A 25,404-nucleotide genomic window follows, 5' to 3' on the forward strand; every position below is an offset into this window, starting at 1 on the left:
GCCGTGCTTCAGCCAAGGCTCCTAGAAGACAGTGGGTCAAGAGAACCAGTATTCCAGCTGTTGATACGTCTCCAGAAAATTTCTTGCTGAGTATGGAGAGTGTTTGTTCTCAGGGAGTTCTAGGATCCGGCAGTTCGTGTCTCAAGTGGGAGCCGGTAGGGACCGAGGACGAGTCAAGGGCAGTTTCAGCCGTGACTGATGTGTTGAAGCTTCGGGGAGCTTCAACGGGCCTTTCAGTTGACTGATGAGAAGGCCGCTGTAGCAGGAGAGAGTTGAAAAAGATTACTAGACATACAAGTGTTCTAAGTGGATGACAGTTGAAATTCTTCAAGCCTCCAAGTGGGAGATTGTTGGGCTTTGTGGAGGCTTGTGAGCCGGCCCGACCCATTACTGAAACCCTAGGTTAACCATTTGGCTTTCCTATAAATATGATCCTTGTATTTGTAATTCTATAGTAGCACAAGTGAAATAAAATCCTCCTATTACAGTCGTGGAGTAGGGAAACCGAACCACGTTAAATTCTTGTGTGTCCCGTTTGTGTTCCGTTTCTCTTTTCTCTAGATTATTTGTGTGTGTTGTGTGTTTAATTCCCAACAGTATTGAGTATATATGAAAAAAATCCTATTATGGACCTTACACAACATGAATACGAAATAAGTGTACTCAATAGGAATACTGAAAACCAAAAAAAAAAAAAACGAACAAACAAAATAAATTTGTTTGGATATATACATACATGCACCACTCTCTTTTTCTCTCCTTATAGTAGTTATGTCTCATGTTAAAAAAAAAAATGAAAATCTCTTAGGTGTATTATTTGCTTTGTGACATTAGGTTTATTATTCTAATTATAACTAAGTACAAAGCTAGATGGTTAACTAATTAGTTAATTACTTATTAATCAAGATGGTTTAAAATTGTTTACTAGGGGTAGTACTCAAAATATTATTATTGTTAGTATACTTTTCGAAAAAGCTTTAGAATAATCACAAAAGCTTTTTAAAAGATTCGATCCATTTTCAAAAACGCAAGCTAGGCAGAAAAGTCAAAAAAGGATATTGAGATGGTATCAGAAAAGTCAATAAAAATAATCTCATAATACCAATTTTGGGAAGTAGTACTGGTTGTGTTCTAGCTAACATTAAATCAAAAACAAAAAAAGAAAAAAAAATTTAAAGTAGAGAATATATAAATAAACATATAAGAAAGGTGACTTTTGAAGTAAGGATGTGTTGTAAAGCAATTTAATTATAAGAAAATGAAGAAACCCCTCCATCATCAAAATTAATGAAAAGATATATACTTGTTATTAGATATGTAAAGAAAAAGAAAGTGTGTAAATAATAGTATTTTGTTAGCGTTGAGTTGAAGTTTGATGTTTAAGTAATGTATTGTAGTACTAATTAATATAATATAATATATAGTGTTATGTATGGAGATATGCTTAATTAAAACTTTTCCATATTAGGTAGTGATGAATGTGTGGCCTTATATGGTATAAGGGAACAATTATAAAGCTTGTTAGCTAGGTGTATTGTACATATATTTCTCTTGCTCCCACTTCTTCAAACAACCGACAACACTTTTCCCCTCTTTCAATACCAATATAATAGTGCTTGCCTAAATTATTAACGGTGTAAAAAATATTTATATAATTATGTTATATTTATACTATCATGTCATATAAATGGTATTTACATGTAATTATTTTTGAAATATAAGATTTAAAATCTTAAAAATAAGTATGTTATCTGTTTTAATATGTAAAGATAACTCGATGACATTAACAATGTATATTATGTGAATTCATTCATAACTCATTTGTATCAGTTGATTATAGGGTAAAAAATGATAACCAACATGTTATTACGGGTAAATGATTGAATCGGTGTAACATGTGATATTCCATAAGGGAGGTTAGGGATCGCTTTCACCTGCCAACGCCATCTCAGTCGAGTTTGTCTCATCCGACTTACTTAGTGTGGTTTACGTTTTTATGTGATTTATAAATTATTGCACTAGTGAATTTATCTATTACAAATCCAAAGAATAGCGATTCCGAATTTTCCGAGGTCCAAAAGAGGAGAACAAAAACCTTTACTAACTTAAATTCATATAGTAATAGTTAAGAGTTCTTTTCAAGGTTGAAACTAAAATACTATATGCACAAACTTTAAAGGGATTCTTGAGTAGGATTAGTTTTTTTATGAGAATTAAAGTAGGAAGTAACAACCAATAAGAAATAAACTATAAGAAGATGATACATGTTCTATTCCATATTATTATTATTATTATTACAAGATACATGATGGAAATTAAAAGAAAAAACATATAACAAAGCTAGCTAGTAGTTTTATATATACATCCTCATGATCATCAAATACACTCTTTTGATCATCAAATGTTAACATGATTAGTCTATAAAATCCCAATGAACAATTTTTCACATCAACCCATCCAAGGGTATTAGAGGGACCCAAAAAAAAAAAAAAAGTAAAAATAGAAATGGAGAGAGTTAATCCAATCAATGCACAATAATCTGTGAATTAATTAAGTAGTTGAAGATATAAGAGGGTCTGTATCAAGTGAAGCATCTTCTGATTTCATCAAATCATCTTCCTCTTTATTGCACAAAATCTCTTCAAGATTATTATTATTATTATTATTATTATTCTTTTTTTTCTTGATCTTTTTCTTGTCCAAATTAGGCATTGTGACTGGCAAAGAAGTTGATTGTGTTAACTGCTNCAAATCATCTTCCTCTTTATTGCACAAAATCTCTTCAAGATTATTATTATTATTATTATTATTCTTTTTTTTCTTGATCTTTTTCTTGTCCAAATTAGGCATTGTGACTGGCAAAGAAGTTGATTGTGTTAACTGTTTTGATCTTTCCACTTGAACTTTCCAATCAGTTTTGCACAATACATAAAGCATTAGTATTGCACATGATGCCTGTGCTGCAAGTAACCCAATCCATAATCCACCAAACCCCTTTTTTAATATAAATCCAACAAGTATAGCTACTGGCATTCCAACTAAATAAAATGAGCCCAAATTAATATTTGCACCAATTGTAGGCCTTGCACTTCCTCTCAGCACACCACAACCTGTTGTTTGTGGACAATTCCCCAATTCACAAAGCCCTACAATTGGCAATGCAATCGAAGTCAATTTAAGTATCTCAACATCCTTTGTGAAAAAACCACCCCATTTATGCCTCATCAATGTTGCAAACAACATTGCCCCTAATCCCAATGCCATTGCACAGATGAGGGAAACGATCATCGATACCCGGGCCCTACCAGGGCGATTAGCACCCAGCTCATTTCCAACTCGAGTTGAAACACCAAGGCTTAGGGAAGATGGGAAGACGTAGACTAAAGAAGTAGTTTGGATTAATATCCCCATAGAAGCAATTGTAGCTTTAGGATTAGGCAATAGTCCACATAACAATATCATAAATTCATACCACCACCACTCTAGACAAACAGAAACACACGTTGGAATGGCCAACGCCAGCAATGAGGACCATCCCCGAACACAATCCATGCTCGGGGCAACCCACGAATCCTTATATACACCGGAAAAGTAAACAAAAGAGCAGAGCAAGAGAAAAAAGTTCAAATTAGTTAAGACCATAGCTAGAGCAACACCAGCAATACCCAAATCGCAGTATCGCACGAGGAGGAAGTTGAGTGGGACATGTAGGAGTACAGAAATAGCAGAACAATAAGTTAATGGCAACGTAATATTTTGTGTCCTAAGATAAATCCGAAGGGGATGGAGCAAAGATAGGAAAAAGAGATCGGGAATTGCAAAGAGAATGAAAGTATGGGCCATATTTGAAATATCTTCATCTTGACCACACCATAAAAGTATTGTTTTCATGTTTAGCCACATGAAAGAGATAGGGATTGAAGTTGAAAGTAAAAGAAGTACTGTTCTTTGAAGGGTAATCCCAAGAAGTTTCATTTGTTTAGCACCATAAGCTTGTCCACAAATTGGTTCCATTCCCATAGCTAAACCAGAGATTACAGAGTAACCAGTTATATTAGCAAAACCAATTGAAAGAGACCCTCCAGCTAGCTCAAGTTCACCTAAATATCCAAGAAATAGCATCGAGATCATGGATCTTGAATAAAGTACCAGCCCTGTTATTGCTGTTGGTCCAGCAATCTTACCTATTTCTTTCATTTCTTCAAAAGCCTGAAATTTTTAAACAAAAATAAAAAATGTTTTAAGTTATAAGAAAGCGCAAAGATATAACACGCGGTCCATTTCCTAACCAATGTGAAACTGTAACATTTTAAAAAAAAAGAGAAAAGAAACTTTACATGCATATATATATATATTATATATGTATGGTGGTTGGTTGAGGTGGAAGAAAAGATTTTTAGCAAAAGAACTCAAAAAATAAGAGTAGAATATTGTGATTTAAGAAGTACTTAATTTTGCTTTACCACTAAACAAAAAGGTTCTTTAGAGTTGTAGGGGTTAAAAGAAAAGTTGTGTTCGTTGAACTTATATATATACAGTGTAATTTTTTAACGAACTGAACCCTTGAGCTAATGTAGCTTAGTTGGGGTATAGGGGGAAAAGATTTTTTGTTTTTATTTTTTTTTTATATGTGTACATATTTACCTCAGATGGGGTTGGCCATTTATGAAGTTGTTCTTCTTCATCATCAACTTGAACATCAATTGGTTTGTTTGAGTTCACAAAATGGACTTTTTCATTGGAGACAAAGGAGGATGGAGAAGAAGGCTTAGGGTTGCACATAGTTTTCTCTATCTATATTTCTATCCTAGTTTCTTTGTGTGAAGAGATTGGTAAGCTTGAAGATGCAAATAGTAGAATAGTAGAGATAATAAATATTATGGTTTTGTGGGCAACACAAGGAGAAAAAAAAGAAATCAACAAATAAATAAATATTTTTTTTAGAGAGAGAAACCTTTGTTTGAGGGGCTTTTAATGAGGTATATATGTTTTTGTTGTTTTAGAGCTTTGAATGCAAGTAAGGGTGCAACCAAGATGTGTAGTATATATATACATGCAAGAATTTGACCCTACATAGACGTGTCGCTATATGATGATGCTCAATTTTGCCAATAAAATGCGGCTCTTGATGAGAAGAGAGATTAGGGTGGGGGTGGAGTGGGGCGGGCCTGAGGTCGAGCTATAATATTAAGTACGAATTGAATTGAATTTTATATATTTTTTTCATAGATCATATATTTGTATGAGAAAAGCAATGAAATATGTAAAAATATATGATTATGAAATTCATAATAATGAATTTCGTGATAAATTTAGAAGGATATTATAAACTTCAAATTCTGATTTTGGCGCTTAGTGGGAGCCGGGCCTATCTATCTTGTCATTCTACTTTCTTTTCTTACAATAAAAATAAAATTCTATCTTTGATTCTCTTTTCTTACTTAAATGAGATGGAATGGACGTGTGGATTCTACCTAATGAAAAGGTAGGGCCTTGTCCATTTCAAAAGGCTATGAATTGGAGCTTTTTCCATCTTGTCTTAGTAATATAAGCAATAGTAGAAAGTAAATAGTAATAATAATAATAATAATAAATATTCCTAAGAAAGAGGGTGATGTTGGTCCATGAATAAAAGATGCATTATAGAATAATTTTTTAATGGGAGCATATTAGTGTTTTACCGTCCAAACGGTTGCACTTGATGAAACCTGCATGGTTTAATTTATAAGTTTTGTTCAAGTGTCGATGCCCTATTGGCAATTTATATATTAAAAAATGTTGAAGGATACTACCCTATAGTTAAATCAACACATTATTATAATTTATCAAGTCTTGGATAAGTTTTTATTACATCCCTTTTGTTAGGTTTCAATCAATTAATTAACCACCTATCCAATCGCAACCCTTTAAAAGAATTTCCTACCCCCTCCCCACACACAAAAAAAGAACTCTTTTCGTTCTCACCCATCAAAAGAGGGGGGAAAGGGAATAAAAAGATTATCTATTTTATTTTCCAAGTAATACAAATATTTGTTCAAATTTTTAGCTAGCTAGTTGTTTTGATATGACGATACACATGTAAGTTTCTTATTCTTGATGCCTACAAATGTTCATACACAAACAATCAGATACTCTTGGTAAGGAGTGTTTTCCCTTTTAAAACGAATGAATAGGTTTTGAATTTTTGATACCAAATGTCCTTTTCTTCTTTGAGCCATGGGGGTCTAGATCACGTGAATGAACTCATTACCAGCAAATTCATCTGATTGTGAATTCAGCTTGACGTTGTAATAAAAACTCATAAACTTAAAATTGTGGATCGAGATCGGAAAGTGTGGCTAAGGAAATGTTGGCATGTTGCAAGGCAAAAGAATTGCATGCATGTTACATTCCCCTCACAGCCCATGTGATGCACCAGAGTATCGAGCATGACTTATGTTGTCTGCAACCCCTCAAACACCGTTTAAGTCTTTGGCTACTTGCAACTTTTTTGTGAGTGCACATCTGTTTTTTCTAAAATTCTGTTTTCAAGGTCCCATCTTTTTTTTGGCCTTTACATATAATTTATGTACTATTTTTTCCACTTCATTATTTATAATAATAATATCACATTACAATATAATATCAAACACCACTGTAAAANGTTTTCAAGGTCCCATCTTTTTTTTGGCCTTTACATATAATTTATGTACTATTTTTTCCACTTTATTATTTATAATAATAGTATCACATTATAATATAATATCAAACACCACTGTAAAAATAATAATAATAATAATAATAATGCGTTTGTGAAGACAACACGTTGTGTTGTTTTTGAAGAAGCAGCTGGAAAAGTTGTGGCCGGAATTTTAATTTTCTTCAAGTAGTGGGAAGAGAGAAAAAATAAATAAAACTGAACGATTCCTTATATGACATTTATCATATGATTTTTAATTTTAATATAGATATATCTAATCACTAATGTTATGGTCGGTTTTGTTTGTGGGCCATTTGGTATGGGTATTTTTTTTCTTTTTATAACTACTACTAAAAAGGGAACTTTATTTCATTCAATTTTGGTAATGTGAGTGGTTGCATAGCCAACAACAAACATATTTTCTTCTTCAAAAAGGATACAACTTCTATAGAAATCATCAAGTGGATGAGATCCATCGAATGGTCTCCATCAAAGATGAGATTGTACATGTTTAAACCTAAGGAAATGGTTAAATTTTTGCCAGCATTTTGAAAGATATATAAACAATCTTGAGAATGAGAATGTCCGTGTCAACAAACTTGTTTAAATTCTTTTACCTTGAGATAGGAGTCAACAAAGTACTTACCATTGGAATAACCTCTCTTTTAAGGAATTCGGATAGGAACAGAAGAAGCAACAAAAATGGTGGGGTTAATTTTTACTTTTTTTTAAAGTGAACAAAAGTGTCAAATCGAGGGGATCTTTTCTCTTACATAATAACAAATAACAACAAATACTCCTTTAGTGGTGCCCCAAAAGTCCACACTAGGTGACACTTATAATTAAAAAAAAATAATTAAGTGAGAGACGGTATCGTGGTTGTCGTCGTCGTCTGCATGTGCTAGTTTAGAATGGTCCACTACCCACAATTGCACCACATGATGAATTTTAATTTTATTTTGATATAATATAATAGAAAGAAGTGTTTGGTTTCTCATTTTCTTTACAACATGGTAAAAATTTTGAAAAAATTATCTTTGTTCCATACCCTTGAGGCTATTTATAACGAGTCAATTAAGAAGTCTTAGCTATATTAGCATTGCATCATTGATACAGTCATCGATTTTCCTGAGATGTCACAATTGCCGCAAGCAAAGATAATAATGACGAGAAAAACTTACTTATCATGCTATTCTGTCCAAACTTGATTGAGAAAGAGTTATAAACGCAAAACAACTATCAAATCAATCAGATAAAGATCAATAATAAGTGGAAGATTAACTTGAACGGAGTTAATATTTTGGAAGATAAAAAAAAGTGATCGATCACATGCAACAATAGATTAAAATACAATAACAATGTTGTTTATACGAATATCTTTTGGTTACTACAACATATTTATGTAACCGTCGTAATAATGAAATGACTGTTATAGAAAAATTTAATGGTATTGATAATTTTTGAAACATTTTATCTTGGAAAGCTTATACGGCAGTGGTTCAGTCGTCCTTTGGTACACACAAAAGAAAAAGCTGATTGCCACACGATTGGCATCTTTGAATGGCCCAACAATAACTGATCCAAATTTGAATATGAGAATCCTACTTATTTCTTTCTTTGTCAATTTGTCATAGCCATTTTTTACACTCTATTTGGTCAGCACGCATGTTTTTTTCCCTTCAATCTTCTTTTCGTGGTATGGTAAAAGCCGTATACTCTTGTTACTATTATCTCTTATATTATCCTCAAAAATAGTAGCGTGACATGACCAACTCTCATTTTCTGCCGTCCGTTCATCTACGTGTAGCAGATTCAGAATTTTCAGTGAGAGTTCAGTCAGAGTCGATTAGAATATAATATGAAAAATAATTTTAGTCATGCATAAACAATGTAGTTTTTCATTTAAAGAATGAACATCTTGATCCTGACTGGCCCCGCTCCTTGGTACACTCTGTCAAAGAACAAGAAAACATATTTTATATTATTTTGGGTTTGAAAAGTCGATCGTAATATGGAAAAGTTACTTTGTCAATTATGCAACTTTTAATGTTTGTCTATAGATCTATAGTAAACCAATAAGATTCATGAACCTCCAACATTTTTTTAAAAAACATATCAGCAAACTCTGGAGATGTATACGGCAAAAGCATTTAAGCCGTGCAATGCAATAGTAATAGTACTTTTTTAGATCAATAATTCTTCTCTTCGAACATTATAGACTATTGGTCATGTAGGGGGTAGGTGTTCTTGGAATTTGCCACATGCTAGCCTAGTATATATATATTAATGTGGGTCAAATTATACTTCTTTTTCATCAGCGGAAGAAAAAAACATTACGTCTTTTTTTCGTACAATTATACAATACATGTGTTAGTGTGAAATTTTATATGAGAATTGTTGAATAAAACGATACAATACATGCGCTAGTGTGAAATCATACACGTTAAGCGTGCATAAGTTGATCTGAATACTATGATAGAAGAAAAACATATAAACTAAAACAAATATTACTTTTTATGGTGTTTTTTGTAGGCTTTAGTGTGAATGAGAGGATGCCTTTCGGCAATGGTGGAGTCAAACAGTTTGTAGACAAATTGGTCTTTGTTTTGTGTAAATTTTAACACTTGTTAAAAGAGTAGTAGTAAATCATTTACAATCATAATGCTACTACTATTTAATCACACTTGGAAATATTGCTCAAACTTTTTGTCCTTATCTTGTGTTTGGTTAGGGAAGGATAAAACTATTTGCTATTTATCTCATCTAGTGGGATTCTCATTTGAAAAGACATTCACTTAAAACACCATTAATTTAATCAACCTATCCTTTTTACACATCCAAAAAAGGGCAGTATACAAGATTAGGTAAATTACTATCCTCTCAAATTTATATGATATTATTTATTCACTCGGTTCATTTTCATTTGTTTAATAATAATTAAGAATTCGTGTAATTCTATAAAAGAGTTAGAAGAGAGGGAAAAATGTTCACAACGGCTTTATTCCTATTTTTATATGATAGAGAAGTTGTTTCTGAATTGAATCTTCGAATAGACAATGTAAGCGAACTCATGTGATGTTTTGCACCATCCTAAAAAAGTTTTCATTTTTACTTATTAACTTTAACGTATTAAGAAAAGACAATCTTTTATTATTTTATAGGAAAAGCAAATTTCATTATGGACAAATAAAAGTGAATAAAAAGAATACTTTTAAAATTTGTTCAATCAAATGTATCAGATTTTTAAATTTAAAATTTTATGCATAATCACATAAGGCTTGTTTTAAATACATCAAACTTTAAACCTTTAGAGCTAAAGTATTATGACAAAAATATATTTTTATAAGATCTTCTAGAGGAATAAAATTAGAGATGAAAATAGTAAAAGGGGTTCTCCAAAGAAGAAATTTTTTTTTATTTTTAAATTAAAAAAGGCACATAACATGGGAAATAAGCACAAATGCTGATTGCAGTTTAGGGTATGCCAATGAAGGGATCTGAAAAATATATAATTGTATGATTCCCCAAAAATTTCAGTGTATGTTTCCACCTTTTTGCTAAGTTCCATAGTTGCATTACCCTACCACTTACTCCCCAATTGGTCTGCCTATAAAGTACAAACAATTAATTAATGGCAAAATTACATGCCTTAGCTCTAACTTAATACTGTTTGAGGAAAATTATACAATCTATAGTTACTGTATTTATGGATACATTGAATTTGAGTGAACGCATACAATCTATCTTGATTGATGTATTCAATAATTCTATGTATTGATATATTAAATTTGAGTGAGTACGTAATATATTTATCGTGATTAAATATTTTGATACAATAAAATTGAGTGAACGTATACAACTACTTGTGTTCAAATTTTCGAACGAATACATTGTAAGGAATACGAAAATAATAAACTATAAGTATTAATGGTAATTTTACTTTAAACTTTAGTTTCTTTTATGGAATTTTTCCCTTTAATTAATTGAGTCTTGAATCTTAATTTTTCCTTTTTCTTTTTAATTTATGTAGCACGTTACTAACTTTGAGAAAAATAAAAATTATATATTTCACAGATGAGGGAAGCATTTCCAACAATTGTGACAAGCACTAGAGAGGAGTAAGAAGAATCGAAATTCTTGGGAATATCATATCGCACCAAATTATATTCGATATTCCATAGTTTAGAAATTAGAATGAAGTGCTAGATAATATCAATGCGTGTTGCAGTAAAATGAATAAGATTTTTTCGATCTTTTATTACTTATTTTGAATTTGAATCGTAAAATAAAATTGATATAAAAAATGTTTCTCTTTTTGATTAACTTTTACGTGATATGTAATTTAGATTCCAAGCGAATATCGACCGCACAATTTTTTTTTTTTAAAAAAAGGAGATAAAAAGGGGTGCATGGTAGATATATTCCATAACAAGGAGAATTTTCTTTCTGTAAGCCACATTCTTTATATGCAGCTCATGAGGGATTTGATACGCAGGAGGGAGTATAACTTTTAGCGGCATAGATATTGACATTAATAAAGAAGGTTAAAATTTTTACCAGCATTAGTTAAGGGCTATTAGAACTAATATCTATAAAGGCTTTAGGGACATATACAAAAAGTGTTAATTGCCGCTAAAGATACATATTTAACGGCAATTTACAATTAATTACCACTAATGATATTCTTAATGTAGTGTAATTTTCATTATCCCCACCAAAAAAAATTGAAATAAAAATAATTATAGTATTCCATGTGAATTTAGATATTAATTTTTTTAACTTTTGTAGACAAATAAAATTCACATAATTCTGAATTACATAAAGATATTATAAACATGGGAAAATGGTCCAAAATTAGCCTTAAACTATTCAAGATAGGTTCAGTTTACCCTTTCCCTTGTAATGGAGTAACAATTAGTACGAATTATACTTTTGAACTACTTAGCTGGTTGGAGGATATTTTTGTATAAAAAATGTAACGGGATAAAATAAATTAATTTTAAATAACTTAAAGACATTTTTGATTATTTTCCTTATATAAATAAATAAATTATCATTTGAGACCTGATTCGATCTGATGAGTAATTCAAATAGAGAATGTTATGTTATATGAAAGCAACTTTCTATATCACAATTGAAACCCTAATATGAATATATATGTGATACAAAAAAGTCATATGACATATCATGTTCTTTCCAATCATACATTATAGGGGTAAATCTACAAGAGAAATTGAAATATTTTTTTTTAAAATCCCTTATGGATGAATTCTTATTTAATTCCTACAAAAGAATCATTTTGAGTAAAAAAGAATGAATAAATGCCTAATTAAACGCCCAATATTGCTTCTGGAAAGAGATATACAACTAGTTATGTAGGTCCACCAAAAGTGACCAACTTGAAGAACCCATACATACACTTGAGACAATTTACACACTCTTTTTGAACTATGGATAATTAAAGTATTACAAAAATATCTGAAATAATAACAATAAAATTTTTGTTTGATTGTTCAAATAATAATAATGAGATATATAAAATGGGATAGAGTGATTGAGTGTTAAGAATATAATGACAAAGATGTATACATATGTAATGTATATAGGCCTACCATTTTTAATATATAAGCCATCCCTTTCTGTTATATTGACACATCCACGTAGTTCAACTTGTACTTTAATTTTTATATATAGCTACCTATTCATTGAAGCAAAAAAAATAAAAATTGAACTTTGACTAAAATTATTACGGCGTTTTTCTAAATGATAAACAAAATTTTGATGTGAACACTCAAATAAATAAAAATAGGGACACTTATATTATTATGTTGAAATGTGTGGTATAAAAGTCAAAGATTTAATTACTTACGTGTGGTTGGAATTGAATGGGTAATATTGCGTTGAGCTTATGTTGTTTATCTTTAATGTAATTTGATTTGGTTTGGTAGTAGAAAATTGAAAATATTATTACTAGGTTTTGTTGAGCTTGGAAAAAACCTTTTAAAGAAGAGAAAATGATATTATTAATATTATTCGTCATAAATATTGAATGAATTTTGATAATTTGTCTGAATTTGACCAAAGACGAATTATCATAACTTATTATAAGATAAATCTTAACCAAAAAATCTCAAATCCCATCAACAACCAAATATTTGCTTAGGAATCTTGACAAATCACCATAAATCATCTTGACAAATCACTAAGAGTGTATTTTCAATTTCTAGTGCGGAGGCTAATTTTTCAAGATATTTTTAAGGGGATCAAAATTTAAATAACGCCACCAAAAAAATCTTATTAGTGCAAATCACTCCTATTTGTAAGCTCTCCTTTTGTGTTTGTTGGCATTCTCGTATGTTTTTTTATCGATTTCGTTCATCTTTCATAAACATTATTGACTTAATTCACTACTAGAAATTTGACTTACTGCAACGCTTATGTAGCAACAGTTATACAATCATAGCAATAGCTCACTTATTATAACAGTTATAACTGTTGTCAAATATCCTTGAATCTAATAGAGCAATTCTTAAAATGAAATTGTTACACCATCCTTATAACAATATTGTCAAAATCAACCGATATGAATATATTTATTTTACGACTAAACTAAAGATGTTGATTAATAGTTACTACTATTATACATCAACACCACTTATAAAAATCTTGACTTTGTCACTTGTTGTTATTAAAACTACTCCATTATTGTTGTTTGTTCTTGCATTTGGACATTGTTGTTGGAATAGAACAATAGGGTTATGATGATTAAAACTCAAGTTTAGGGGAGATTTCGAGTACAAGAATGGTACAGTGCAGGGCATATAGTAAATGGGAAAAGGAAGGAATTTGTCATTTAGCCAATAGAGAATAGAATAAAAAAAGCATATATTATATATGTTATCCAAAAGGGAAATTGGAGGATTGTAAATAGGAGTAAAGTTTAGTAGTACCACATTATTTTCCAATTTATACTCTCACTCCAATAGTTGTCACGTACGGTCTGACATTATTGTTTCTACTCTACCATATATATATATCCTTCTCTTTAAAAAAAATTAAAAAATCTATGTTTCGGAAGCGTTATCTTTAAATAGGGCTATATCCGACATAAATTAGAATTAGTTGAACCTCAATATAATATCAAACATTAGCTGAAAAACAAGATTAAAAGAATTTCTTTTTTCCTTCTAGCTCCAAGTGTAAAATCATCAAATTAGTAAATGTAGAAAAGGGTAAAAGAGAAATGCTCCTTAATTATTGCAAATGATTTAAAATTTGCTCTTGTTACAAATATTGGACCTAAGTTGTAACAAGTGTAGCTTGCTCAAGTAGTTGAGCATCATCACTATCAATAGGTAGATTGAGAGTTTGAGTCAGGGCCGAAGGAAATACTATTGATCATCTTGATATAATGAAAAAAAAGGACTTCTAATTAAGTTGTTCTTAACAAAAAAAAATTCGACTTTAAAATGTCCTTTAACTATTGGACAAGCACACTGCGTATTGATTATCTTCTCCCTACGCTCCAAACTCCCCACCCTAACGTCGATCGATGTGTCTTTTCTCTAACGTTCTGACTCACCGTCTCAGCCTAGATTAAATAAAAATAACTCAACCATAATGTTTCTATCCACATACTTACCAAATGCAAAGAAATAAATTTAAAAAATCACTTTATTTTTTCAAATTCATACCAAATACACTTTTAATTAAAATCAATTTGAATCATAATATAAGAAAGAAAGAGAAAGAGAAGTGTGACGCATTTTTCGAAATAAGAGATAAGAGATGATGCAAAGAGGACAAGAATGGTACTGCGCTCGAAAATTGACCTATTTTAGGCGTGTGAGTTGGTGATATATTATATGATGCAAATTAAAGTCCTCCCTCTGTGTACCACAAATGCCAGCAAATCTTCCCACTACCTACATACAATTTTGTGGGACTAATAAATAAATAAATCTTTGATATTTTCATAATTATTTTCCACATTTATACTAAGAGGATAAATAATAGTCCTACGATAGCTATATTCCTCCAAACACCGGCCACTACATATTATAATTTGCAAATTGTAATATATTAAACTTGAGTAATTATATATCTAGTCTTACAAAGTAGAAAGTAAAACACTCAAATCACCTATTATAATTCTTATTCAAATTTACTAATTTTGTTATACTTTAATGAAAATCGTGACTCAGTAATCATAAATCAATAATGAGTTTGGTTAGACTCACAAAACTTGTTTTAAATCATGGCATGTGCATGACCATGATATATAGGATTGTGTAAAATATGTAATTAGTTATATAGTAAAGTGTTTTAATTTTTGATTGAAGAAAATATCCATTTTTAGTGTGGCTTGTTGGTGGAGGTAGTGGTGGTGCATTTGCAAAGAAACAAACAAATTAATGGAGACTGAGATGGTGGGGAAGAAGAGGCTGGAAACTGCTATGCAGAGGCACTGCACAAAATTTTGTCATCTCACAAGTAGACACAGGCAATAATAGCTGGATTTTGTTTCTTCAGTTACAAACAGGGCCCCCCCTCACTCTACTGCCACAATATTATCACTCTTTTATATGCTTAACTTGTTTGGATATAATCGAACATCGTGATATGATAGATAAGATCATTCAAATTTAGGTATTTGTTGGGCTTTGTGGAGGCTTGTGAGCCGGCCCGACCCATTACTGAAACCCTAGGTTAACCATTTGGCTTTCCTATAAATATGATCCTTGTATTTGTAATTCTATAGTAGCACAAGTGAAATAAAATCCTCCTATTACAGTCGTGGAGTAGGGAAACCGAACCACGTTAAATTCTTGTGTGTCCCGTTTGTGTTCCGTTTCTCTTTTCTCTAGATTATTTGTGTGTGTTGTGTGTTTAATTCCCAACAGTATTGAGTATATATGAAAAAAATCCTATTATGGACCTTACACAACATGAATACGAAATAAGTGTACTCAATAGGAATACTGAAAACCAAAAAAAAAAAAAACGAACAAACAAAATAAATTTGTTTGGATATATACATACATGCACCACTCTCTTTTTCTCTCCTTATAGTAGTTATGTCTCATGTTAAAAAAAAAAATGAAAATCTCTTAGGTGTATTATTTGCTTTGTGACATTAGGTTTATTATTCTAATTATAACTAAGTACAAAGCTAGATGGTTAACTAATTAGTTAATTACTTATTAATCAAGATGGTTTAAAATTGTTTACTAGGGGTAGTACTCAAAATATTATTATTGTTAGTATACTTTTCGAAAAAGCTTTAGAATAATCACAAAAGCTTTTTAAAAGATTCGATCCATTTTCAAAAACGCAAGCTAGGCAGAAAAGTCAAAAAAGGATATTGAGATGGTATCAGAAAAGTCAATAAAAATAATCTCATAATACCAATTTTGGGAAGTAGTACTGGTTGTGTTCTAGCTAACATTAAATCAAAAACAAAAAAAGAAAAAAAAATTTAAAGTAGAGAATATATAAATAAACATATAAGAAAGGTGACTTTTGAAGTAAGGATGTGTTGTAAAGCAATTTAATTATAAGAAAATGAAGAAACCCCTCCATCATCAAAATTAATGAAAAGATATATACTTGTTATTAGATATGTAAAGAAAAAGAAAGTGTGTAAATAATAGTATTTTGTTAGCGTTGAGTTGAAGTTTGATGTTTAAGTAATGTATTGTAGTACTAATTAATATAATATAATATATAGTGTTATGTATGGAGATATGCTTAATTAAAACTTTTCCATATTAGGTAGTGATGAATGTGTGGCCTTATATGGTATAAGGGAACAATTATAAAGCTTGTTAGCTAGGTGTATTGTACATATATTTCTCTTGCTCCCACTTCTTCAAACAACCGACAACACTTTTCCCCTCTTTCAATACCAATATAATAGTGCTTGCCTAAATTATTAACGGTGTAAAAAATATTTATATAATTATGTTATATTTATACTATCATGTCATATAAATGGTATTTACATGTAATTATTTTTGAAATATAAGATTTAAAATCTTAAAAATAAGTATGTTATCTGTTTTAATATGTAAAGATAACTCGATGACATTAACAATGTATATTATGTGAATTCATTCATAACTCATTTGTATCAGTTGATTATAGGGTAAAAAATGATAACCAACATGTTATTACGGGTAAATGATTGAATCGGTGTAACATGTGATATTCCATAAGGGAGGTTAGGGATCGCTTTCACCTGCCAACGCCATCTCAGTCGAGTTTGTCTCATCCGACTTACTTAGTGTGGTTTACGTTTTTATGTGATTTATAAATTATTGCACTAGTGAATTTATCTATTACAAATCCAAAGAATAGCGATTCCGAATTTTCCGAGGTCCAAAAGAGGAGAACAAAAACCTTTACTAACTTAAATTCATATAGTAATAGTTAAGAGTTCTTTTCAAGGTTGAAACTAAAATACTATATGCACAAACTTTAAAGGGATTCTTGAGTAGGATTAGTTTTTTTATGAGAATTAAAGTAGGAAGTAACAACCAATAAGAAATAAACTATAAGAAGATGATACATGTTCTATTCCATATTATTATTATTATTATTACAAGATACATGATGGAAATTAAAAGAAAAAACATATAACAAAGCTAGCTAGTAGTTTTATATATACATCCTCATGATCATCAAATACACTCTTTTGATCATCAAATGTTAACATGATTAGTCTATAAAATCCCAATGAACAATTTTTCACATCAACCCATCCAAGGGTATTAGAGGGACCCAAAAAAAAAAAAAAAGTAAAAATAGAAATGGAGAGAGTTAATCCAATCAATGCACAATAATCTGTGAATTAATTAAGTAGTTGAAGATATAAGAGGGTCTGTATCAAGTGAAGCATCTTCTGATTTCATCAAATCATCTTCCTCTTTATTGCACAAAATCTCTTCAAGATTATTATTATTATTATTATTATTATTCTTTTTTTTCTTGATCTTTTTCTTGTCCAAATTAGGCATTGTGACTGGCAAAGAAGTTGATTGTGTTAACTGCTTTGATCTTTCCACTTGAACTTTCCAATCAGTTTTGCACAATACATAAAGCATTAGTATTGCACATGATGCCTGTGCTGCAAGTAACCCAATCCATAATCCACCAAACCCCTTTTTTAATATAAATCCAACAAGTATAGCTACTGGCATTCCAACTAAATAAAATGAGCCCAAATTAATATTTGCACCAATTGTAGGCCTTGCACTTCCTCTCAGCACACCACAACCTGTTGTTTGTGGACAATTCCCCAATTCACAAAGCCCTACAATTGGCAATGCAATCGAAGTCAATTTAAGTATCTCAACATCCTTTGTGAAAAAACCACCCCATTTATGCCTCATCAATGTTGCAAACAACATTGCCCCTAATCCCAATGCCATTGCACAGATGAGGGAAACGATCATCGATACCCGGGCCCTACCAGGGCGATTAGCACCCAGCTCATTTCCAACTCGAGTTGAAACACCAAGGCTTAGGGAAGATGGGAAGACGTAGACTAAAGAAGTAGTTTGGATTAATATCCCCATAGAAGCAATTGTAGCTTTAGGATTAGGCAATAGTCCACATAACAATATCATAAATTCATACCACCACCACTCTAGACAAACAGAAACACACGTTGGAATGGCCAACGCCAGCAATGAGGACCATCCCCGAACACAATCCATGCTCGGGGCAACCCACGAATCCTTATATACACCGGAAAAGTAAACAAAAGAGCAGAGCAAGAGAAAAAAGTTCAAATTAGTTAAGACCATAGCTAGAGCAACACCAGCAATACCCAAATCGCAGTATCGCACGAGGAGGAAGTTGAGTGGGACATGTAGGAGTACAGAAATAGCAGAACAATAAGTTAATGGCAACGTAATATTTTGTGTCCTAAGATAAATCCGAAGGGGATGGAGCAAAGATAGGAAAAAGAGATCGGGAATTGCAAAGAGAATGAAAGTATGGGCCATATTTGAAATATCTTCATCTTGACCACACCATAAAAGTATTGTTTTCATGTTTAGCCACATGAAAGAGATAGGGATTGAAGTTGAAAGTAAAAGAAGTACTGTTCTTTGAAGGGTAATCCCAAGAAGTTTCATTTGTTTAGCACCATAAGCTTGTCCACAAATTGGTTCCATTCCCATAGCTAAACCAGAGATTACAGAGTAACCAGTTATATTAGCAAAACCAATTGAAAGAGACCCTCCAGCTAGCTCAAGTTCACCTAAATATCCAAGAAATAGCATCGAGATCATGGATCTTGAATAAAGTACCAGCCCTGTTATTGCTGTTGGTCCAGCAATCTTACCTATTTCTTTCATTTCTTCAAAAGCCTGAAATTTTTAAACAAAAATAAAAAATGTTTTAAGTTATAAGAAAGCGCAAAGATATAACACGCGGTCCATTTCCTAACCAATGTGAAACTGTAACATTTTAAAAAAAAAGAGAAAAGAAACTTTACATGCATATATATATATATTATATATGTATGGTGGTTGGTTGAGGTGGAAGAAAAGATTTTTAGCAAAAGAACTCAAAAAATAAGAGTAGAATATTGTGATTTAAGAAGTACTTAATTTTGCTTTACCACTAAACAAAAAGGTTCTTTAGAGTTGTAGGGGTTAAAAGAAAAGTTGTGTTCGTTGAACTTATATATATACAGTGTAATTTTTTAACGAACTGAACCCTTGAGCTAATGTAGCTTAGTTGGGGTATAGGGGGAAAAGATTTTTTGTTTTTATTTTTTTTTTATATGTGTACATATTTACCTCAGATGGGGTTGGCCATTTATGAAGTTGTTCTTCTTCATCATCAACTTGAACATCAATTGGTTTGTTTGAGTTCACAAAATGGACTTTTTCATTGGAGACAAAGGAGGATGGAGAAGAAGGCTTAGGGTTGCACATAGTTTTCTCTATCTATATTTCTATCCTAGTTTCTTTGTGTGAAGAGATTGGTAAGCTTGAAGATGCAAATAGTAGAATAGTAGAGATAATAAATATTATGGTTTTGTGGGCAACACAAGGAGAAAAAAAAGAAATCAACAAATAAATAAATATTTTTTTTAGAGAGAGAAACCTTTGTTTGAGGGGCTTTTAATGAGGTATATATGTTTTTGTTGTTTTAGAGCTTTGAATGCAAGTAAGGGTGCAACCAAGATGTGTAGTATATATATACATGCAAGAATTTGACCCTACATAGACGTGTCGCTATATGATGATGCTCAATTTTGCCAATAAAATGCGGCTCTTGATGAGAAGAGAGATTAGGGTGGGGGTGGAGTGGGGCGGGCCTGAGGTCGAGCTATAATATTAAGTACGAATTGAATTGAATTTTATATATTTTTTTCATAGATCATATATTTGTATGAGAAAAGCAATGAAATATGTAAAAATATATGATTATGAAATTCATAATAATGAATTTCGTGATAAATTTAGAAGGATATTATAAACTTCAAATTCTGATTTTGGCGCTTAGTGGGAGCCGGGCCTATCTATCTTGTCATTCTACTTTCTTTTCTTACAATAAAAATAAAATTCTATCTTTGATTCTCTTTTCTTACTTAAATGAGATGGAATGGACGTGTGGATTCTACCTAATGAAAAGGTAGGGCCTTGTCCATTTCAAAAGGCTATGAATTGGAGCTTTTTCCATCTTGTCTTAGTAATATAAGCAATAGTAGAAAGTAAATAGTAATAATAATAATAATAATAAATATTCCTAAGAAAGAGGGTGATGTTGGTCCATGAATAAAAGATGCATTATAGAATAATTTTTTAATGGGAGCATATTAGTGTTTTACCGTCCAAACGGTTGCACTTGATGAAACCTGCATGGTTTAATTTATAAGTTTTGTTCAAGTGTCGATGCCCTATTGGCAATTTATATATTAAAAAATGTTGAAGGATACTACCCTATAGTTAAATCAACACATTATTATAATTTATCAAGTCTTGGATAAGTTTTTATTACATCCCTTTTGTTAGGTTTCAATCAATTAATTAACCACCTATCCAATCGCAACCCTTTAAAAGAATTTCCTACCCCCTCCCCACACACAAAAAAAGAACTCTTTTCGTTCTCACCCATCAAAAGAGGGGGGAAAGGGAATAAAAAGATTATCTATTTTATTTTCCAAGTAATACAAATATTTGTTCAAATTTTTAGCTAGCTAGTTGTTTTGATATGACGATACACATGTAAGTTTCTTATTCTTGATGCCTACAAATGTTCATACACAAACAATCAGATACTCTTGGTAAGGAGTGTTTTCCCTTTTAAAACGAATGAATAGGTTTTGAATTTTTGATACCAAATGTCCTTTTCTTCTTTGAGCCATGGGGGTCTAGATCACGTGAATGAACTCATTACCAGCAAATTCATCTGATTGTGAATTCAGCTTGACGTTGTAATAAAAACTCATAAACTTAAAATTGTGGATCGAGATCGGAAAGTGTGGCTAAGGAAATGTTGGCATGTTGCAAGGCAAAAGAATTGCATGCATGTTACATTCCCCTCACAGCCCATGTGATGCACCAGAGTATCGAGCATGACTTATGTTGTCTGCAACCCCTCAAACACCGTTTAAGTCTTTGGCTACTTGCAACTTTTTTGTGAGTGCACATCTGTTTTTTCTAAAATTCTGTTTTCAAGGTCCCATCTTTTTTTTGGCCTTTACATATAATTTATGTACTATTTTTTCCACTTCATTATTTATAATAATAATATCACATTACAATATAATATCAAACACCACTGTAAAAATAATAATAATAATAATAATGCGTTTGTGAAGACAACACGTTGTGTTGTTTTTGAAGAAGCAGCTGGAAAAGTTGTGGCCGGAATTTTAATTTTCTTCAAGTAGTGGGAAGAGAGAAAAAATAAATAAAACTGAACGATTCCTTATATGACATTTATCATATGATTTTTAATTTTAATATAGATATATCTAATCACTAATGTTATGGTCGGTTTTGTTTGTGGGCCATTTGGTATGGGTATTTTTTTTCTTTTTATAACTACTACTAAAAAGGGAACTTTATTTCATTCAATTTTGGTAATGTGAGTGGTTGCATAGCCAACAACAAACATATTTTCTTCTTCAAAAAGGATACAACTTCTATAGAAATCATCAAGTGGATGAGATCCATCGAATGGTCTCCATCAAAGATGAGATTGTACATGTTTAAACCTAAGGAAATGGTTAAATTTTTGCCAGCATTTTGAAAGATATATAAACAATCTTGAGAATGAGAATGTCCGTGTCAACAAACTTGTTTAAATTCTTTTACCTTGAGATAGGAGTCAACAAAGTACTTACCATTGGAATAACCTCTCTTTTAAGGAATTCGGATAGGAACAGAAGAAGCAACAAAAATGGTGGGGTTAATTTTTACTTTTTTTTAAAGTGAACAAAAGTGTCAAATCGAGGGGATCTTTTCTCTTACATAATATTTGATCTTGGGAGTTAAAATAAGTTATCCTGAAATGAATACTCACAGTTTGTGGGAAGTAGAAACAGAAAATAAAAATAAAAATTGTGGAATTGTTGGGTGAGTGGGAAGGTGGTCGTATATAAGAAAACAGCATCATGCAAAATTGCAAAAAATTGGAAAGGGAAAAAAGAAGGGACCACTAAAGGGTTAATTGGTGTGTGACAGAAGAGAACAGTATGCAGTAGATGGCCATATGAAGAAGAGGCAGATGGAAAAAAAGGGGACACTGAAACAAAATCTTGTAAAATAAAAATAAAAAAAAGTACGTGCTGCATTTACAGCCATTTAAAATTTTATTGTATCCAATTTTCACAACAGGGATCAATGTGTCTCCAAGTGGGGGGCCTTAATGCCTTGTTTGTGCGATTTCTCTGAATTTCTGCAAAGCAACACAAACAGAAACAGAAACAGAACAACTTTAACCAGCACCCAGAGTTACCTGCAGCTTTCTTCCTCACCCCACTTAAATCCAACACTAATTTTTCAATCACAAAATCAAAAAAAAAAAACTTATCAGTGTGTCAGGTCACTGTTTTTTCCCTTAAATGGTACTCATGCTAAACTCCGCCTGTGTAAGCTTGCTTTCATTACCCGTCACAAAGACAGATACAAGCAGGAGAGTTATGTAACAGCTTAAAGCCTTGCTCGTAATACTCATAATGCAAGGAGTTATGTTATCATCTGTGTATATAAATTGAATAAAGTATTTAGATCTTATCCATCAACATGTCTACGTTGAAACGTAACATAACTTGGGCCACATTATTCGCTCTGCTACATTGAGAGTGAGTGAGTGAACGGCTAGCCAAAGAATGCTTGCCAGTTCAAAGAAAATATACACTCTTCAGTACTTAAACAGCCACCAAAAAAATGTAACTACAGTACTAAAATAACAGTACTTGTTTAAAAAATGTATTTCCATCGCTCTTCTGGTTAAAAATAAAATATAATATGGAAGTGATATTTTCTCAATATCCCAGATGGGAGGTGGGGATCCACAGTTACAGCAACATGCATATGGAGCTGATGCCATCAGATCGTAATGAACCAAAATTGACAGAGTGTTAGAATCTAAAATTGGATCTGATTCACAAGTACGGCTTTTCCAATTCATCTGCACCAAGTTTTTATTCTCCTTCTACAACATTTTCCCACCAAATTAACTTTTAAGCATGTAATATATGCCAAGTTTAGTACGTCGAAATCGACTTTTAGAACAGCAGAAGAATTTTATTTAGCGATTGTCATGTCCTCTTCCACCAAGAGATGTCACACCTTAAATATGTTGCAACATTTTCTCAAGAATGATAGCTCTGTACACTACAGAACAAATTCACTGATTCTAATTCTCCACTTCTTCTCCACAAAAAAAAAAAAAAAAAAAAAAAAAAAAANGGATACAACTTCTATAGAAATTATCAAGTGGATGAGATCCATCTAATTGTCTCCATCAAAGATGAGATTGTACATGTTTAAACCTAAGGAAATGGTTAAATTTTGCCAGCATTTTGAAAGATATATAAACAATCTTGAGAATGAGAATGTCCGTGTCAACAAACTTGTTTAAATTCTTTTACCTTGAGATAGGAGTCAGAAAGTACTTACCATCGGAATAACCTCTCTTTTAAGGAATTCGGATAGGAACAGAAGAAGCAACAAAAATGGTGGGGTTAAAGTTTTACTTTTTTTTAAAGTGAACAAAAGTGTCAAATCGAGGGGATCTTTTCTCTTACATAATATTTGATCTTGGGAGTTAAAATAAGTTATCCTGAAATGAATACTCACAGTTTGTGGGAAGTAGAAACAGAAAATAAAAATAAAAATTGTGGAATTGTTGGGTGAGTGGGAAGGTGGTCGTATATAAGAAAACAGCATCATGCAAAATTGCAAAAAATTGGAAAGGGAAAAAAGAAGGGACCACTAAAGGGTTAATTGGTGTGTGACAGAAGAGAACAGTATGCAGTAGATGGCCATATGAAGAAGAGGCAGATGGAAAAAAAGGGGACACTGAAACAAAATCTTGTAAAATAAAAATAAAAAAAAGTACGTGCTGCATTTACAGCCATTTAAAATTTTATTGTATCCAATTTTCACAACAGGGATCAATGTGTCTCCAAGTGGGGGGCCTTAATGCCTTGTTTGTGCGATTTCTCTGAATTTCTGCAAAGCAACACAAACAGAAACAGAAACAGAACAACTTTAACCAGCACCCAGAGTTACCTGCAGCTTTCTTCCTCACCCCACTTAAATCCAACACTAATTTTTCAATCACAAAATCAAAAAAAAAAAACTTATCAGTGTGTCAGGTCACTGTTTTTTCCCTTAAATGGTACTCATGCTAAACTCCGCCTGTGTAAGCTTGCTTTCATTACCCGTCACAAAGACAGATACAAGCAGGAGAGTTATGTAACAGCTTAAAGCCTTGCTCGTAATACTCATAATGCAAGGAGTTATGTTATCATCTGTGTATATAAATTGAATAAAGTATTTAGATCTTATCCATCAACATGTCTACGTTGAAACGTAACATAACTTGGGCCACATTATTCGCTCTGCTACATTGAGAGTGAGTGAGTGAACGGCTAGCCAAAGAATGCTTGCCAGTTCAAAGAAAATATACACTCTTCAGTACTTAAACAGCCACCAAAAAAATGTAACTACAGTACTAAAATAACAGTACTTGTTTAAAAAATGTATTTCCATCGCTCTTCTGGTTAAAAATAAAATATAATATGGAAGTGATATTTTCTCAATATCCCAGATGGGAGGTGGGGATCCACAGTTACAGCAACATGCATATGGAGCTGATGCCATCAGATCGTAATGAACCAAAATTGACAGAGTGTTAGAATCTAAAATTGGATCTGATTCACAAGTACGGCTTTTCCAATTCATCTGCACCAAGTTTTTATTCTCCTTCTACAACATTTTCCCACCAAATTAACTTTTAAGCATGTAATATATGCCAAGTTTAGTACGTCGAAATCGACTTTTAGAACAGCAGAAGAATTTTATTTAGCGATTGTCATGTCCTCTTCCACCAAGAGATGTCACACCTTAAATATGTTGCAACATTTTCTCAAGAATGATAGCTCTGTACACTACAGAACAAATTCACTGATTCTAATTCTCCACTTCTTCTCCACAAAAAAAAAAAAAAAAAAAAAAAAAAAAAAAGGG

At 31.7% G+C, this 25,404-nt stretch overlaps 2 protein-coding genes across 3 annotated transcripts; both read right to left on the reverse strand.

Annotated features, from left to right (window-relative positions):
• Positions 1-2,330: 2,330 nt before the first annotated feature.
• LOC107016085 (protein DETOXIFICATION 48-like) lies at positions 2,331-5,009 on the reverse strand. Of its 2 annotated transcripts, none has more exons than XM_015216566.2 (3): positions 4,645-5,009; positions 2,824-4,209; positions 2,331-2,682 (listed from the first exon to the last, which is right to left on the reverse strand). In XM_015216566.2, exons 1-3 carry the CDS (start codon positions 4,780-4,782, stop codon positions 2,551-2,553), a joined length of 1,656 nt encoding a protein of 551 aa, XP_015072052.1. In that variant the 5' UTR covers positions 4,783-5,009; the 3' UTR covers positions 2,331-2,550. The 2 variants fall into 2 exon arrangements, with proteins under 2 accessions (XP_015072052.1, XP_015072051.1); XM_015216565.2 differs by having other exon boundaries at positions 2,331-2,646; positions 2,788-4,209.
• A 12,306-nt stretch (positions 5,010-17,315) lies between these two features.
• On the reverse strand, positions 17,316-19,856 carry LOC107016114 (protein DETOXIFICATION 48-like). The gene is made up of 2 exons (XM_015216600.2): positions 19,492-19,856; positions 17,316-19,056 (listed from the first exon to the last, which is right to left on the reverse strand). Exons 1-2 carry the CDS (start codon positions 19,627-19,629, stop codon positions 17,536-17,538), a joined length of 1,659 nt encoding a protein of 552 aa, XP_015072086.1. The 5' UTR covers positions 19,630-19,856; the 3' UTR covers positions 17,316-17,535.
• Between the last annotated feature and the right edge of the window lie 5,548 nt (positions 19,857-25,404).

The sequence above is a fragment of the Solanum pennellii genome, chromosome 4 (assembly GCF_001406875.1).
Source record: "Solanum pennellii chromosome 4, SPENNV200".
NCBI classification, from domain to species: Eukaryota; Viridiplantae; Streptophyta; class Magnoliopsida; order Solanales; family Solanaceae; genus Solanum; species Solanum pennellii.